The sequence below is a fragment of the Neltuma alba genome, unplaced genomic scaffold (genome assembly GCF_004799145.2).
Source record: "Neltuma alba isolate B1F8T4 unplaced genomic scaffold, ASM479914v2 tig00011277_pilon, whole genome shotgun sequence".
NCBI lineage: Eukaryota > Viridiplantae > Streptophyta > Magnoliopsida > Fabales > Fabaceae > Neltuma > Neltuma alba.
This window is the reverse complement of record NW_021635987.1, coordinates 351446-370938: the sequence shown is the minus strand read 5'-3', so window position 1 is coordinate 370938 and position 19493 is coordinate 351446. Positions and strand designations below refer to the sequence as shown.

General features: G+C 33.9%; 1 protein-coding gene across 1 annotated transcript in view; it reads right to left on the bottom strand.

The window, feature by feature from the left end:
• LOC114711103 (uncharacterized) overlaps positions 1-19493 on the bottom strand; it is a 107177-nt gene that overhangs the window by 82672 nt on the left and 5012 nt on the right. Inside the window, 1 exon segment of the mRNA XM_028895454.1 lies at positions 7490-7491. Coding sequence (XP_028751287.1) covers positions 7490-7491 — 2 coding nt within the window.

Here is a 19493-nt window from a genome sequence, read left to right as displayed (position 1 = left end):
GAGGAATGTCAATATTAACAGGGCTTTGGCTTTAAGTCAGAATCTGGGGATTGGAATCATGTCGGACCTAGGCAAATATTTGGGCGCCCCTCTCATGCATACAAGAATTACAAAGACTACTTTCAATCACATCATACAGAAAGCTCACGATCGACTAGCAGGTTGGAAAAGTAAGTACCTTATGATGGTAGGAAGAGCTACTCTTATCCGGTCAGTGATCCAAGCACTGCCTTCCTATCAAATGCAATCATCTCTACTCCCGAAAGGGACATTACAGCAACTAGAGAAGCCGAGTCGAAAGTTCTTGTGGTGCCAGAATGTGGATGATCGGAAACTGCACCTGATTTCATGGGAGACGGCCATGAGAGACAAGAAGGAAGGAGGTCTCAGAATTAAAAATTTAGAGAAGCAGAACAAAGCTTTCATCATGAAGTTATGCTGGGGGCTGATAACAAAAATGGACTCTCTATAGGTGAAATGTCTGAGATCCATTTATGAATGTGGGGACTCCCAAATACCGGTAGTGACAAAAAAGAAAAACATGTCTAGTACTTGGAAAGCCATCACAGAAGTATAGGACAAGTTCATGATCGGAATTGGGAAAAAGATGAATAGCAGGACCAACACCAAGTTTTGGTGGGAACCGTGGACACAGCTTGATAAACCGCTCATTGAGATTGTCATCAATCGTCACGATGATATCAACCTGGAGGATAAAGTAGCAGACTTTATGCAAAGTCCTGGAAATTGGAACATGGATAAGCTGAGATACTATCTCCCTGAGTGGGTAGTTAGGAGGATCCTAAAAATTAGAATACAAATAACAGATCGGCCGGATATGGTATGTTGGAATTTCTCAAATGATAGAAGATTCTCAGTGAAAGCAGCTTATAGATGTCTATCTGGAGCAGACTCAGGGATGGGAAACCAGATCTGGAAGAGTCTTTGGCGTTGGCAAGTGCCGAAGAAAGTGAAACTCTTTATGTGGCAAATTTCCCACGAGAAAGTTATGACAAACTCCCTAAGAGCGAAAAGAGGACTGCGTGCTCGTAATACGTGCCCTTTGGGCTGCCCTAGTGAGGAGAGTGTGATCCATTTGTTGAGAGATTGTCCCAGAGCGAAACAAATATGGAAGGCTTTTATTCATCCTAACTCCTACTGTGTCTTTTTTTCTGGTAACTTGCAGGTTTGGCTCCACTGGAACATAACACGTTCACCAAAGAGGATTAAATTTCAAGATACACCATGGACTCGAGTTTTTGGCATTGTTTGCTGGCTAATACGGAAGTATAGGTGCCAGAGAGTATTCCAAGACCATGAGGCATCCGTGGCGGAGGTTGTGCATCACTGCAACTTCCTGCTTATGGAAATGGCCGAGAATGGAAAGTGGAAACATAAAATTTTTAACCAGCAGCACCTGACAGGTAGTCAATGGTTACCACCAGAGTCCGGGTCAGCCGGGGTAGATGTCGATGCATCTATTTCAGAGGATGGCCAAGCTGTATGCAGTAGAGTGGTGAGGGATAATACAGGAAGATGGATTATGGGTTTTAAAAGAAACCTTGGAGTTCTACCAGTGACAATTGCGGAGTTGGAGGCAATCTGCACAGGTCTGGAGGTGTGTAAGTCTCTAAATATAGCGACTTTTAATCTATACTTAGATTCTCTGGAGGCAATAAGCATGGTGACTAGAGACAGCGGCAGAAACCACCCATTCCAAAATGAAATAGAAAGAATAAGGAGTCTACTCTATGAAAGCCGAAGTGTGCAAGTAGGCTACAGTAGCCGAGAAAGCATGGAATGTGCAAATAGCATGGAAAGAGCAGGACACCAGGTGGGCCCAGAAACAGTCCTAGTGACAGAGGTTGACCCAGTATGTAGGAGGAGATATACGGAAGCTTTACGATGCATACGAGAGGCAACTGATGTATTAAACTAAAGCCCTCGTAAGCGGCTTTTGTTTACCAAGCCTTAGCTTGCCGTTGTTATCCAAAAAAAAAAAAAAAGAAACATATGGGCTTTATTAAAGCGGGTTTCAAAGAAGCCATAATGATGCACGCAGGCTTATCAACTCTCTCTATGCACCAGCTTTAAAAGTTTGGGCTGCAGTTTTAGTTTCAGGAAAAAAGAATGTAGTAGATTATAGTTAGGTGTTATTTACTTTATTCCTTAGGTGGGTTTAAGGCTAATATTTGTAGTTATCTCATAATTCGTGATGTTTACTTTTTACTTAATTTTTCTATTTTTGCAGGTACAGAAATGTATAGAGATGACAAAAACCATGATTTTAAGCTTTGAGAGCTTAAGGGTCAGAAAATAGAATAAATGGCTCTAGTACAGAGGAGTACATATACAGAGAGGCAGAGAACCAGTAAAAAAGACTCTGAAAGAGTACCAATGACTTGGTCATTGTTTCCCATCTGAGTTAAAAGATTTCTCAAACATTCGATTGGCAGATACCAACTTGGCTATAGTGATCAGCCAACAGCACAGAAGATACAATCTCCAAGATTTTTGAGAATTTTGGTGTCTTTGCTATGTCCCTACTACATGTGGCATACAAGGAATCCCAGATATTTGCGGCACTTTGATTTACCTCATCGCCATTATATTCTGTGATGCGCATTCCAATAAAAGGCTTTGTGGCTTTGGAAGGTTGTCATGAATCCATGAAGGACTAGGGATACTGCAATTCTTTATATATATATATACATATATATATATGAGGAAATTGAAGATTGCATGCTGGCATATGTTGGAATAAGAGAAAGAGGATTGTTCATTGGAGACATCCTTGACCAAACAAGAGAAGGAAACACATGACGTGCGAGTCCTTGATCACCACAAATAGATAAATATCCAATTTTGATGAGCACTTGATTATTAAAAATTATAGCATCTCTCTAGAATATTTGGTGTACTATTATATCGAATGAGTGAGATAAATTAATTTGGAGAAAAACAATACATATAAATATTTTTTAATCTCTCCAAATTAGTTGATTGAGGTAATACTAAGTAGGATTATCAGTTTAGCTATCATGTTTCCGCATGGTGAGGGGAGGAGGCTTTTCTGCCCTTTTTTTTTTTTTTTTGGTGAAAGGAGGCCTTTCTGCTTTGACAGTAGGCTTCAGCTGAAACAAATATCTCTGAGGGTTGAATCCAATTCCGAACTGTTTCCAGGAGTTGGAGTTTATTCGACAGACTTGGAGATTGTGGAATTGTCTAATGGAGAATTTATTGGGAATGGATAATGTCTGGAAATGAGTAGTTCGTCCAAAGGGTGCAGGGAGAAGACGACCTGAGCCATGAGGTTTTTGGCGAAATGGATGAACGGATAAGATTGCAATCTCACGGACGGCCAAGATGAGTTTTAGATGCAGGCTGCTTTGCTTATGAAAAATTTAAAATACAGCGAGTTCGAATGTTGGGCGGCGTTTGTCACGGGTCTTCGGTTTGCTGGAGTCAGTACTTCTAATAATTGCAAATAAACAATCATATTGGGGCTTGCATGAAAACCGTGCGCGACTACTCAACTATACCTGTTTGGATGAAACCAAATCATGATTTGAAGAATAGCTTTTGGAAAATAGATTCTAAGAAGAATAGATTTTGTAAAGAATAGATTTTGTGAACAAATGATTCTGAGAAGTAAAAGTGTTTGGATAGTTGTTATCAGAAGTACTTTTTATATATACAAATTACTAAAAAAAAAAGTTAATATGATAATTACATAAAAGATAGATTTTATGATATATTTTAATTTGAAAGAATCAAATTATTAATAATATATTTTTTACCAACATAATTAATAATACATAAGATAATGTAATTAATAAATAATTAATATGTGTGTATATGTTTATAAGATATAAGATTAAATATGTTTATTAAAAAAATAATTGAGGAATGTTAAAGTCATATTATTGTTGAGATCTATTTTAATTGGTACAATCATACACTCCAATTTGAGCCAGTAGTAGAATGGATTCACTTCTCCTGAAACCATGGTTTCGGGTTCCAAAACCATGATTTTGGTCCAAACCATGGTTTTAGATTATTGGTCCAAAATTGATGCTATTTAGGTGACATCCCACCCAAACCATGGTTTTGGAAACCACCCAAACCATGGTTTTGGAAACCACTCAAACAAGCCCTAGGATGATAATACGGGCCATCCTGCAAGCCGTGGCGGGTTACAGGTTATTTAGTGCGGGTCCAAAGGGTCCCTATATTGGCATGCTGGCTAAAGGTGGGTTGGCCAACCGGCCAAAATAACCTTTTTTTTTTTCCCCTAAAAATGTTACCAGTTATACATAATAAAAAATAAAAACACTAGAAATGATATAAAATATTGCAAACATCCAAATAAAAATTACAACACAATAAAATACAAATATTCTATGGTTGTCTGATTTCCAATATGATACACAAGTCCACACATTTTTTTTCCCAATGAAACCAACGAGCGACACTGGATAACCATTTTTATCTAGTTATTTCTAATGACAATGAAGTTTAAAGTGAAAGTCTGCTTTACTTTTACTTTCATTATTTTTTTGAAAAAAAATAGGTGGGTTGACCAACAAGTTGGCTTGCTGCTTGGTAGGCCGACTCGCTAATGGTTAAGGTTATAGTGGTGCGGGTTATATTTTTTGATGTAGTGGTAACCGGCCATTTTTGGCGAGTTGGACCTACAGGTTCAACACATATTATTAGCTTTATACTCAACTCAAATTAATATGTTTTTGTTTTCAAATATATCTTTATAATAAATAAAAAAAGAAAAAGAATGTGGGGGGGGAATGTGATAAAAGAGATTATGATAAAGAGAAAGAATGAATAATTAGGAAAAAAATTGAAAAAATGCATTAAATGTTAAGACAAACGCTAAATTAAACCTTATAAGGTGGATTATACATTTTTTCAAATTTAAAGCTTATAAATAAAACTAGAGATAATACATATAGAGAAAGGAAGAGAACCTGTAAAATAGGCCCTGAAAGATCACTAGTGACTTGGTCATTGTTTCCAATGTGAGTTAGAAGATGGATGTCTCAATAAGGAAACTGAAGATGGAATGCTAGCATATATATGTTGGAATAAGAGAAAAGGGATTATTTGGAGGCGACATCCTTAGGTTAAATGAGAGAAAGAAACACATGACGTACAGGTCCTTGGCAACCACAAGTAGATAAGTATCCGATTTTCATCTCACCAAAGACATGGGCAATTGATTATTAAAATACTTATATATATCTTTAGATTATACTCCTCAAATCTTATTTATAAATCATTTTCAACATGTTTCTAAAGATAAAAAACATATCAAATTTCATTAACTTACATTTAAAATTTAACAATTTTGTTAACTTTATCTTTATTTAGGGATAATTAATTCATAGCTCCTTATAGTTTTAACTAATTTTGAATCAGGTCTTTATAGTTTTTTTTCTTTTTATCAGGTCCTTATACTTTCACCTTTTTTTAATTAGATCCTTGTATTTATTTTTCTTTTTATTAAGTCCTTATAAGTTCACCTTATTTTTAATTAAGTTCCTGAATTTTTTATTTTTTATTTTATAAATTCTAATAGTACTATTATATAAACATAAAATAGTATACATTATTTAATATTAGTTTATAAACAATAATATTCTAAAGATATTGAATTATTATAATGATTTTAATTTTTTCAGCAAAAAAAATAATTGTTCTAAAAAAATTTCCTGAATTAATTAATTCTATTACTTTTTTATTACATAATTATTAATTTAATTTAATTATTAATATTTTATATTTCAGTATTAATCTATTTAATTAAGCTTATATTTAATTAATAAATAAAAATTAAAACTACATGGATATGATTAAAAATTTAGTGAAATTATAAGGACTTAATTAAAAGAAAAATAAATACAAGAACCTAATTAAAAAAAGGTAAAAGTATAAGGACCTAATAAAAAGAAAAAAAACTATAGGGACCTGATTCAAAATTCGTTGAAACTATAAAGATTTGTAGATTAATTAACCCCTTTATTTAATATACAATATATCACATGAGAACAATAAATAAAGGATAAAATTGTATATTTATATAAAATTTTTATCTCTCTACCATATAAATAAAACCAGATGAGTATATCAACACAGAAGTTAGGCAAATTAGTTTTAAAAAAATAATAAATATAAATACTTTAAAATAATTTAGGAAAAATTACAAAAAAAAAGTAGAAAAATTGCACATAGGACCCGTTCACAAAAATGGTTGCCAAAGCCCGTACTCATGTTCTCATGGGTCCCAATTTGCATTTTTTTTTTTTATTTAGGGAAGAGGCAGCGGTAAGCACGAGGATCAGTTTAGATATCATGTTCTCGCAAAGCGAAGGGAGTAGACCTTTCCGCTTTGACCGTATGCTTCAGCCGACACACATGGCTGAGGTTTTTGGGGAAACGGTGAACGGATAAGATTGCAATCTCACGGATGGCTAATACGAGTTTTATATGCAGGCCGCTCTTAGCGAATTCGAACGTTGCGACAAGGTTGAGACTGTGACTTTTTGTCATGACTTGATTATTAAGCTATGTGTAGTCTTCGGTTTGTTGGATCAGTACTTTCAATAATTGCAAATAAACAAATGATCCTGTCGCTGTCATAAAAACCGTGTGCCACTACTCAAGTCAAATTACTATGTAAACGGTGGATCAGTTCAATTTTGGCTTAGCAGCATAACCAAATTCCCCTTCATCTGCAATCGTTCCCAAGGAGAGCTAATGATTCACGACGTGTTCTTGATTCTCCGAACCAGATATCCATCAATAACCTCTCTTCAACTCTCCTTAAGAGTTGCATCGATCAAAACATTCATCGACGAGAATGAAGAGATCACCCCTACCCTGATGGAAACCATCGATCGGTCAAAGATTGTCATAATTGTTTTCACTGATAAATGCTTCCTTTCCCGAGATTTTGTGTGCAAACTGCGAAAGATAAAGGAGTGTCATAAGAATAAGGGCAAAACGGTGTTGGGTGTGTACTGTGGTTTGAGTCCGTTGGAAGCCCGCGCCCAGAGTGGCGGATTTGCAGACGGTTTGCCGACCCACAAAGCATTGGGGAGCATGGGAGGTTTTCTTTGGGGAGCGCCCTTGTTCGGCTGGAAGGTCTCAACTTCTGGGTAATTAAGCACCGTGTTCCTTGCATTCAGTATTTTTTATGGCTTTGTGATTCTTTTTAATATAATCTTTGATTTATTAAAATTGTTCTTATTTTGATTTTAATCTTTTAAGTTTTAAATATATCTTGAAGGGAAAAATAATCCAAAATTTTGTTAAATTATAGAAATAATATTTTAAATGAGAAAAAATTGAGAGGCTGAAACTAAAATAAAAATAAAAATAAGGAAAACAAAAATTGTATTAACTCTTTCCTTTTTAAAAAAAGTATCTTCCATTTAAGTATTTTTGGAAAGACTGTATTGCTCCAACTAACGGCTATTTTTTCTGTTTTTTTCCCCTTTCTTTTTTTTTTCTTTTGTTTTTTTTAAGCTTTCCGTAATATGATCTAAAGTCTAAACTCTTACGACAAATTGAGGCCAACGAGAAACGAAACCGTCATAATAAGTTCCACACAAGAACAAGTTATTTCGAGAAATTTTACAAATTTTTTCACTTCAAGGGATTCATTGTAACTGTGTTCCTGCTGTAGGAATTATATAATTTAAATTTTGTATTTTTAATTTTTTTATCAGCATCTTCTAGAGTCTACAGTTATATTTTTTTATTCACTAAGATAAAATAAATTTTCTTGGGCCCAGTTAAAAATAGAGTAATTTTTAAATATCACATAGAAATTAGTTTCTAAGCACTAAATCAATAATTTATTTGTAATTCTATACTACCTTCACTCTTAAACATAAAAGCTAGTTTGTAGTGCAAGTTGTACAACAAACTAACTCTTATACTATTTTATCTCTATTTATAAGTTATTTGTACCTTAAGTCGACCCATGTAACAAGCTACATCAAGTAAGAAGTGTAAAACAATTAGTTGTATAACTATTCATCAACGGATGCCGCTTCCCATATCAGGTAAAAGTGCATACCAATAGCCGCGGAAGTGGGAATAATGACACCAGAAATGCATTAAATTTATAATTTCTTTTCATATTTGCCTTTATTAAGGAAAATGTATTAACAGTTTTATATTTTCTTTCACCATTTTACGTTTTCTCTCTCGGCATATATTAAGTCAATAGGGGTAAAATTAGAAAAATATACATTAATTTCCTTAAGCGACTCATATTTAGAAATTTTTTTTACAAGTGACTTATAAATAAGAATAAAGTGATATTTAGGAGCAGAGGCAGTAATTTTTATCATATTGGATCTGATTAAAAGAATATAATCCGAATAATTAAAGAATTTTGATTGAAGTGATACTTTTGTAATTTCCTTCTTTTTCTACTCCCAAGGCTCTCCAAAGAAAACATTTATTAACAGAAAACATGATTTTGACATTTTTTGGTATGATGTTCATTTAATTTAAGCTACTTTTGGCCCCCTGATTATAAATTTATTTTGTTGAGCAGTGACATCACCATGATAAGAAAAATCACCCAACACATTAAGAAGGAGTTGGACAAGACCTGCTTAGATATCCCGCAAGGTCTACCGGGTATACAACTTCGTGTGAATGAAGTGCTTCAGTTGACCAACTACTATTCAAAAGATATTGTTCCTCTAGAAAACAAAGTGATCATAGTAGGCATATGGGGAATTGGGGGAATTGGTAAAACAACTCTTGCTAGAGCTATTTATGATACAGTTGGAGGTAGTTTTGAGAGTAGGAGTTTCCTTGAAAATATACAAAGTGTATCAGGAAAAGCCAATGGTCTTGTTTGTCTACAAGAACAACTTCTTTCAGATGTTTCTTATCCAGAAGATGAGAAGATAGTTGATATTGAAAGGGGAGTTAGTGAAATAAAGATAGCACTGCACAATAAAAGGGTGCTTATAATACTCGATGATATAAGCGAAACAGAGCAACTCATGGCCTTATGTGGAAACAGTGAATGGTTTGGTTATGGGAGTATGATCCTCATTACAACAAGAAATAAGCAGATACTCGATGAACTCAATGACAAATATTTCTTTGAAATGAAAAGAATTGACAATAGTGAATCTCTTGAGCTTTTCAGCTGGAACGCTTTTAAACATTCAAGTCCTAGAGATGGTTTCGTTAAGCTTGCAAAAACTATAATTACTTACTGTGAAGGGTTGCCGCTGGTTCTTGAAGTGCTTGGCTCTCTTTTGTTCAATAAGACAAAACCAGAGTGGAAAAGTGTATTGATGAAATTAAAGGGCATCCCCACTGGTCAAATACAAGAGAAACTCAAAATAAGCTGGGAGTATCTGGATGCTTCAGTGAAAGATTTATTCTTTAATATTGCTTGCTTTTATGTGGGTGAGGAAAAACAGGACGTCATGCAAAAATTAAACAGCTTCAAAATTCCTATAGAAAGTGGAATAAGAATGCTCATCGAGCAAAGCCTTGTAAAAGTTGACATGAATAATAAATTGGGCATGCATGAGTTGCTGCAAGAGATTGGAAAAGGAATCAATCCTAAGAAGCCAAAATCCAAATATGTCTATGATGTGTTCTTGAGTTTTAGGGGTGAAGATACACGCAAATCTTTTACGAGTCATCTTCACATCGCATTGAAAAATGTAGGCATTGAAACTTTCATGGATAATGGGATTAGAAGGGGAGAAAATATCTCATCCACACTAAGACAAGCAATTGAAAATTCCAGAATGTCAATCATTATTTTTTCAATTAATTATGCTGGCTCTAGATGGTGCTTGCAAGAATTAGAGAAAATCATGGAGTGTCACAGAACTGGTGGTCGAGAGGTCTTGCCTATATTCTATGGTGTCCAGCCATCAGATGTGCGTAAGCAAATTGGCTCTTTTGGAAAAGCATTGGAAGGACTCGTGAGGAAAACTTCAACTAGCAAAGACAAGGAATTCAATTGGAGGAGAGCGCTTAATGAAGCTGCCAATTTATCTGGTTGGTACTCTGGTCATCATAGGTAATACGTTATTCTTATACTCTCTCACTCCTTTTAGAAGTAATCTGATTTATGTTGATAAAGAGAACATAGTATTAAAGGTTAAACTATTTCATTTAGTGGCTACTTAAGCTAAGCTTAAAATTCAAGCCAGTATTTCTTGATGAAAAGTTTAAAATTTCTATACAATTTGGTTCTCTTCAAGAAACCCTTGTCAGTCTGCAATTACATTTTTCTTACTTGCTCGAGCGTGTGTCACCTTGATATACATGGACATCCGTATTTTGTTGACTATGAACTAATTTGTTTTGATAGTCACTGTGTGATCTAATCTTTTCATGCAGTATAGGGTGTGTTGTGAGCTAATTTCTTTTTCAAGATTGACATATAAAGCGAAATGAACTGAGACAATTATTGTAAGATCAACATTATTCAACTTTCTTACATTGGATAATTTATCTACATGTTGGAGAACATTTAAAATTAAGCTGAAATCATAAATTGAGTATTCATATATATATTGCTCCTTTCTAAGTTTATCTTCTATTTACTTGACTTTTGTATTCTTGTGGTTAGAACTGATGCTGAGTTGATTAACCACGTTATTGAAACTGTCACCACAAAGTTATATGACAACACATATTTATTTGTTGCTCATCATCCTGTGGGAGTAAACTCTCGCATGCAAGAAATCATCCAGTTCTTGGGCGATGAATCAAATGTGATTATGATAGTGGGGATTTCTGGCATGGGGGGAATCGGTAAAACAACCATTGCCAAAGCTATCTATAATGAAATTGGTCAAAGCTTTGAGGCAAAAAGTTTCCTCACAAACATTAGAAAAGCTTGGGAAGAAGAAAATGGCCAAGTTCTTTTGCAAGAACAACTTCTTTCTGACGTTTTACAGACAAAAAAGATCGCACTGCATTGTGTTGAATTGGGAAAAGTTGTAATAAAAGAAAGGCTTTGTCATAAAAAGGCACTTATTGTCCTAGATGATATCAATAATGTGGCCCAACTTAGGTGTTTTGTGTGGAAGTCGTGAATGGTTTGGTCCAGGCAGTAGAATAATCATCACTACCAGAGATGAGCATCTGCTTAGGATCCTTCAAGCTGATAATGTATATAGTATGAAAGAAATGAATGGTAATGAATCTCTTGAACTTTTTAGTTGGCATGCATTTAAGCAAGCAAACCCAATAGAAGATTTTAATGAACTTTCAAGGAGGGTTATTGCTTACTCTGAAGGTCTACCACTAGCGCTTGAAGTTCTAGGCTCTTATTTGTTTGATAGGCCAGTAAAAGCTTGGGAAAGTGTTTTAGATAGACTCAAAGCACTTCCAGATGATCAAATACATAAAAAGCTAAAAATAAGCTATGATGGTTTGAGTAATGATGAGGAGAAAGAAATATTCTTGGATATATGTTGTTTTTTCATTGGAAGGGATAGAAATTATACTGCACAAATATTGGATGGCTGTGGACTACATGCAGAAATTGGAATCACTCGACTCATAGAGTTGAACCTTGTAAAAGTAGACAAAAATAACAAGCTTGATACGCATGGTTTGCTACGTGACATGGGACGAGAGATCATTCGTGAAATGTCACCAAATGAGCCTGAGAATCGTACCAGATTGTGGTTTCATAAAGATGTGGTTGAAGTGTTAACAAATCATATGGTAATAACCTCCTTAATAATTTATTATTTCCTATTAGAACAATAAACTTTTTTTGTTCAATAACCTTATGCATTATTTATGGTTGTCAAATATTGATTTCAATCCATTATCACATTACTCAAACGCAATAATCTAATGAGCTATGTTTCATTTTCATCATTTCCTGATCTTGTATCATAGGGAACAAGGTCTATTAAGGGATTGGCTTTGAATTTGTCAAACACCAACATGCTGTCCTTTGATACAATTGCATTTAAGATGATGACGAGACTTAGATTGCTTCAGCTTGGCCGTGTAAAACTTGATGGGAACTACGAATATCTATCAAAAGAGCTGCGATGGCTCTGCTGGCATGGATTTCCTTTGAGTTGCATGCCTGAGAGTTTTCATCTAGAAAATGTTATTGCTATTGACTTAAAATATAGTCATCTCACCCGCTTGTGGGAGAAGTGCCAGGTATTTTCACATGATCTTTTAGAATTCAAAGTTATTGATAATAATTGTTTCTATTGCAACTTATTTCATTTTCCTGTTATATTTAAATTTATCTAATAACATTTCTTTCTTCTAGTTGTTCGAGGTGTTGAAAATTCTCAATTTAAGTCATTCCTATTACCTGAGGCAAACACCTGACTTTTCAAATTTTCCAAATCTTGAAAGCCTAATACTCAAGGATTGTCCACGATTGTCTTCCATTCATCAATCCATTGGAGATCTAAAATGCCTTATTTTGTTGAATTTGAAGAACTGTAAAGATCTCACTGATTTGCCAAGAAGTTTATATAATGTCAAATCATTGAAAACCCTTAATCTTTTTGGTTGTTCAAAAATTGACAAATTAGAAGGAGGTTTTGAGCACATGGAATCGTTGACAACTCTATTGGCAAATGAAACTGCTATAACAGAAGTGCCCCGTTCATTAGTGAGATCAAGAAGCATCAAATATGTATCATTATGTGGCTATGAAGGATTACCAGATGGTTTATTTTCACCTCTCATTTGGTCTTGGACATCTCCAACAAATAGTCGAAGGTTTCTTCATCAATCATTTGCAAGCATGCCATTTTTATTGCAGAATCTTGTCAACAGCTTATCTAAACAAAGTAGTAGAAATGCGGAGGCAAGACAAAGTACATTCAAAATCTCACGTGCAAAAAGTCCAGCACTAATTGGTTTCTTTGACCAAGTTCACAATGCTAGGACTGAAGGTTTCACAAGTTCCCTGACTATCCAAGTAGGAGGATTCATCAAAATTATGGATACACTTTTAAAGAGGATCTCAGAGGTTTTCTACTTATCTCAAAGTCATATTATGCATCATCATCATCATCATCATTATCATTACTGTAGTAGCAGTTGTTGCTGCTGCTGCCGCCGCTAATGCATCCTCAATATTTATAATTTAGAGAACACATTTCTCATATAAATTTCAAGAAAATACTATAGTGCATATTAAAGAATTTTGTATTGTAGTGCACAATTTGTTAAATTCCTTTCCATGTTAGCAACATTTTCTGGAAGATCTAGGTAATGATACTTAAAGTACTAACATTACCCATTGTCATCTTTTAGTACTTTAATTGCTAGTTAACAACAATGGTTGTTCAGAGTACTGGGACTTACAGTTTTAGTACTAGTAGCATGTACTTACCATTACAATAATAAATTACTAAATTATACTATCAAATACAGTTTATTTCTATAGCTATAAAGTGAAAATAACACGTTTTCAGAATTTTAGATGTGACAAAAAAAAAAGCATTGTATTTTGAATCATACAAATATTCTTTTGGTTTATCACCCTTTACCATACATCCTTTACAGTTTCTGTTTCATTCATATCATCAAATTGCTACAAATTGGGGGTGCACGGTGCTTGCTTAGCAAGTACTAGACAAATGTACTTAAACTTAGGGGGTGTTTGGCTTTTTTTCCAAACCATGGTTTGGGTTCCCAAACCATGGTCTGGAAAAAAATTTGCCAAACACCTCTTCTTTTTTGAAAACCATGGTTCTCAACAAAACCATGGTTTTAAGCTTCCAAACCTTGGTTTCGCTGAAGCAGCACGCGGGGAGCTTCTGAGGATTGAGTAGTAATAAATAATAATATTTTTTTATCGAAGAGTGCCTTTCGCAGGGGCTGTGGTTGGCAGCCTAATAAATAATAATTATGTGCAAAAAATTATGAGATTTTATGTTTAAAATCTTTAATAAATAATAATATTTTTTATTGGCAAAACAAATTATTTTTCTAAAAACATATGTAATTATTTTATATATATACAGATTAATTATTTATTATTTATATTATTTATGTCTTATTTATTATGTTACCAAAATATATATTATTAACAAATTTATTATTTCAAATAAACATATATTATGAAATATATGTTATATGTAATTATCATTTAAATCTATGTCCTTTTTAGTAATTTCAACATATAAAAAAACACTTCTGACAACAACTATCCAAACACTCCCACTTTATCATAATCACTTTTTCAGAAAATCTATTCTTTCAAAATCTATTCTCCCCAAAATCTATTCTCCAGAAGCTATTCTCCAAACCATGGTTTGAGGTTTTAATTAGCATGAGCATGACATAAAGGTTCAGAGATTTCAACAGAAGTGACTGTTAGGTTTCTTAATCTTAAGTAAATGGGGTGCTTCTTTTTCTATCATCATGGTATAGGGATGGACTAATGGAGGGCCTACATATTCTCTTCCTGGAGACAATTATCCTGATTGGCTAGTTTTTGAAAAAGAAGGATCCTTAGCATCATTTAAAGTTCCTCAAGTTGCTGGTCGTTGCTTAAATGGAATGGTCCTCTACATTATCTATACATCTCTTCAAGATTGCACAACATCTTTAAATCCTATTGGCATCATGATAAACAATTTTACTAAGGCTACTATGGAGTTCTATAAACGGGATACTACAACAACGTCTGCTGATAAAAGTTGGCAGAATATAATATCTAATTTGGAGCCTGGAAATGAGGTGGATGTTATGGTGCATTTTTTACACAAATATGTTGTAAAGAAGACTGCAATCTATCTGGTATATGGTACCAAAACTAATAAAGTATCCGGCTTGAGCATCACTGAATAATGAACAAGAAGGTTTGTAATTTTTTCAATTAGGGTTATCATAATATAGAATTCACTTCTACTTAATCAAGGTAGGCGTGATGTTTCTTTATCTGTAGGATAATGTTACAAGGCTTCACTTAATAAGTGATGACAAGCTGAAATAAAAAGATACATCCTCGATTTCTGTCAATGTATGCTAATCCACTTCCATGCTTGATATGGTAATTTTCCTTCTCACTCATTCTTTTTGTAAATGCAATAATTAATCTGTATTATACTGTTCATGATGATTATAATGGTGCCCACTTTTCTGTAAATAGTTGTTAAAGTTATTGGACCTTGTTTAAGTGACCCATAGCCTTGCCCCATTGATCTAAATCCCTGGCCCATCAACTTAAATGCTTATCCACACACCTAAATTAAACTAGATCGTCTTACTTTTCCCTCATATCCACTTTAATTCTCTTTGCAGAATGCCCATGGAAAAGACAGAGGGCAATTGTTGAATTTGAATCTCTACTTTAAGTATGGCTTTTGGACTTTTGGTTAAGGTATGTGAAGAAGAAGTTGCTATACTTGTAAAATTTCATCTGAACCTAAAAAAAAAAAAGAATTTGATTTGGTGATGTCCGAAAATGTTAGGTATAAAGAATCTTTAGAGCTGGAGTGTGTAGACAATTGTATGGTAAATTTACTGTTTTCCTTATCTTTTCTGCATTTCTATGACTATGAATTTAATGAGCCTTCTGGTTCTTGGCCCAACATAGGGGAATTTGCTAGAAAAGCCCAGTCTTCGTTTCTAGGAGGTGTGATTTTGGGAGGAAGAATGAACAAGACTTCAGTAAGCCTCTATTCTTGCTGCTTTCCTAGCCTTGAATGAATTCTCGCATGTTGAATTGACAGTATGTTTGATTTATTATGTTCTGAAATTAGGAATCGAGATTCTTGATTATGTTGTTGGACCATTTGTGATGATAGAGATCAAGTATTTGTAACAGTAGGTAAGTTGTAGTAATATTATACTTCTTGATTGTGATTATTGTGTTAAGCGCAAATGTGATCCTGTATGGTTGGCATGTCTTCTTGCATCAGGGAGCAACAAATAAGGCAAGGTCTCTTCTTCAAGCATTTACAAGGAGGCCTTTTGATTGCAACATCCTTTTCATAATTTATCAAACCAAGGTAGTGGAAAATTTGAAACTGGACCAAGCAGATTCTATTTCTCACATAAAATTCAGCATCAACTGGTTCTCATGAACAACTAGTAACTAAATATTACTACTATTATAGTAAGATAGTTACCAGTAAATTAGTGTGTACACATGAGATAGAGTTACTGAATCGTGCTATTACATTAATTTCCTCAGCGTGCACATGATAACTCACCTTATATCTCTATTAAGTGACTTAATGGATGCACGTTTTGGAATTTTATATGTGAAATAATAAACATTATGTTTTGAATGACTCTAGTATCCTGCCTAGTTTATTTTTTCTTCATCTCACTAACAAAAAATGGATCTTAACCCTTAATTTAAAATCAATGAACTCCCCCCTGAAGTTAAAACTTTAATCAAATATAACTCTTAAAACTGGTGCAAAATAAAATAGTTTTGGGGAAGCTCCATTATTCTTGAAACATTGCCCATAAGGATGTTTCTGCAATCAATATATCATTCATTAGTCCTCTATGAATGCTGATTCCACAAAAAATCAGCAATCAATGTTATTATGGTAATCCTCTTTACCAAGAAAAACAGAGAAATGCAAACCAAATACATACGCTAGCAATAGGATCTGAATTACCATTTCTATAGGGCGCAGAAGATGAACCAAACAAGCTTTTATTCATATAATCAAATGATGATTTGAACTCAGAGAATATTAGAACTCTAGTTACAAACTATACATGAAGAAAGCCCAAGTATGAATTGCCAGAGAGACATCCTTTGTTTAATGAATGGAAAGGAAGCAATCCTGTCACGTACCACTTCACCGGACTTTAGAGCTGCCCCACTTATTCTATTTTCTGACGCTTAGGCTCCAAGGCTTGTAATTATGGTTTTTGTCATCCCTGCGTAATTCTCTGCCTACAAAAACAAAGAAAAATTAAGTGAAAAACTAAACATAATGAATTAGGAGATAAGTCAATGTTAACTTGGCTTAAACCTACCTAAAGAATAAGGTAAATTACAATTAACAATAATATACTAGATTCTTTTTTCCTGAAACTAAAACTCCAATCCAAACTTTTAAAGCTGGTGCAAAACAACAGTTTTAGAGAGCTAACTATACTTGATGATGGTGGATCCTCCATCTGTTCATCAAATGACATGTGGTATTTTAAGTACATTGCTGTTCTTTTCACAGTGAATCTATTACCAAAAACTGTAGTGGTCTCTACTTGATCATCAAAGTCTAGATTTGATGTTATTTCCTTCCATTTTGCTCTTTCAAAGGAAGTCGTTGTATCTCTCCTATAGTGCAGAGTGATCTTGTTTGTATAATTTATAATCAACATGCCAATAAAAGAGTCAACCTCCAAATTGACCAAATCACCTGAGGGGTAATATTCACAGCAGAGACTAATCCCACTAATTAGAGGCACTTTAAATTCTACAGAAGCTCATTCACCCTTAAAGCATTGCCAATAGGGATATTTGTCACCTGGGAGGACACAATTATCACGATAATCTCTGAGGGTCAATCCCAGTTTAATAACACAAGCATTAGCTCTAATTCAAAGCCGAACTATCATTTCAATTTTATTAAAACAATTACAATAATGGGCAAGGACTAGTTTGGAAAAAAAGGGGATTATACATAGAGATGAAGAAGACCTGTAAAATACACTCTGAAAAAGCAAGTAACAGCTGCTAGTAACTAAATATTACTTCTTCAATTCTTAATTCTTAATGTAAGACTTATTTAACTAATCTGATTAAATTAAGAAAGTTAGGTAAGTTAGTTAATTATAAAAAATATAACATGTTTTCCTAAAGTACTATGACCATCTTCCTTAATGTCCTACCTCCCTTTTCTATTTAATCATGATTGAGGGAGTATCAATAAGAATAATTTTAAAAAAACTGATAAATATGAGTACTATATCATATATTTAAAATCAAAATCAACTCAATAAATATGTCTTACATTAAATACCTGAAGAGTACTACTATTATAACAAGATAGTTAACAGTAAATTAGCGTGATGTTGCAAGCTCATTCGAACTTGACGATCTGAAACAAGTATCACAAGATGGAATTACTGAATTGTGCTAATACACTGATTTCCTTGGTGTGCACATGATAATTCACCTTATATCGAGTGACTTAATGGATGTTTTGGAATTTTAGATGTGCAATAATAAACATTATGTTTTGAATGACTCTAATATCCTGCCTAGTTTATATGGAGAATATTAGAACCCTAGTTACCGACTTTATATGAAAAAAGCCCGAGTCTATAGTCTATAGAATAGAAAGGAAGCAACAATGTCCCAAGCTTTGAGAAATATTCAATTGCATTCTTATTTCAAAGTCTGATTAATATTTGGAATTAGCTCATGATTTAACTAAATTCATGAAAACAAACTGAGAATTTAAGATAAAGTGCAGATGTTATTGAAAGTTTGAGGGGCTACAGTTTATCTACCACGTAAGTTATATGAACGAATAATTAAGATTTAGATGTATACACAAACCATACGATAAAAGGCATTGAAGGCAATTTATCAAAATGAACTACCAAGACAATACGAGTTTTCTTTGTCTAGATAATATAATAATAATTGCTAAAACGAAAATTTAAATTTAATCATTGCTTGTCCCACACGCACCACTTCACTGACTTTTAGAGCTGCACCACTTATTCTCTTTTCTGACACTTGGGCTTTTGAGAGCTCGAAATCACAGTTTTTGTCATCTCTATGCATTTCTTTACCTACAAAAACAGAGAAAAATTATGCAAAAAATTAAACATCATGAATCATGAAATAAGTAAAAATGTTAACCTTAAACCCCCCTAAAGAATAAGGTAATTATGATTAACAATAATCTACTAGATTCTTTTTTCTTGAAACTAAACTATAATCCAAACTTTTAGAGCTAGTACAAAATAACAGTGTTAGAGAGAAAATAATACTTGATGATGGTGGATCCTCCATCTGTTCATCAAATGACTTGTGATATTTCAAGTACACTATTGTTCTTTTCACAGTGACTTCATGACCAAAACCAGCAATGATCTCTACTTGGTCATCAGAGTCTAGATTTGATATTATTTCCTTCCATTTTTCTTCTTCAAAGGAAGCCACTTTGTCTTACCTATAGTGCAGAGTGGTCATCTTTGTATAATTCATGATCAATATGCTAATGAAAGAGTCAACCTCCACGTTGCCCAAATCAGTTGAGGGGTGATATTCACACCAAAGAGTCATCCCTTTTAACTCACAGCTACTAACTAGAGGCACTTTAAATTTTACAGAAGCTCCTTCATCCTTGAAGCATTGCCAATAGAGATATTTGTCACCCGGAAGGACACATTCATCACCACAATCTCTGATAGTCAGTCCCTACTTAATAACACAAGCAGAAGCTCTAATTCAACTATATAATTGTACAAGCTGAGTGGTCATTTTCAATTTT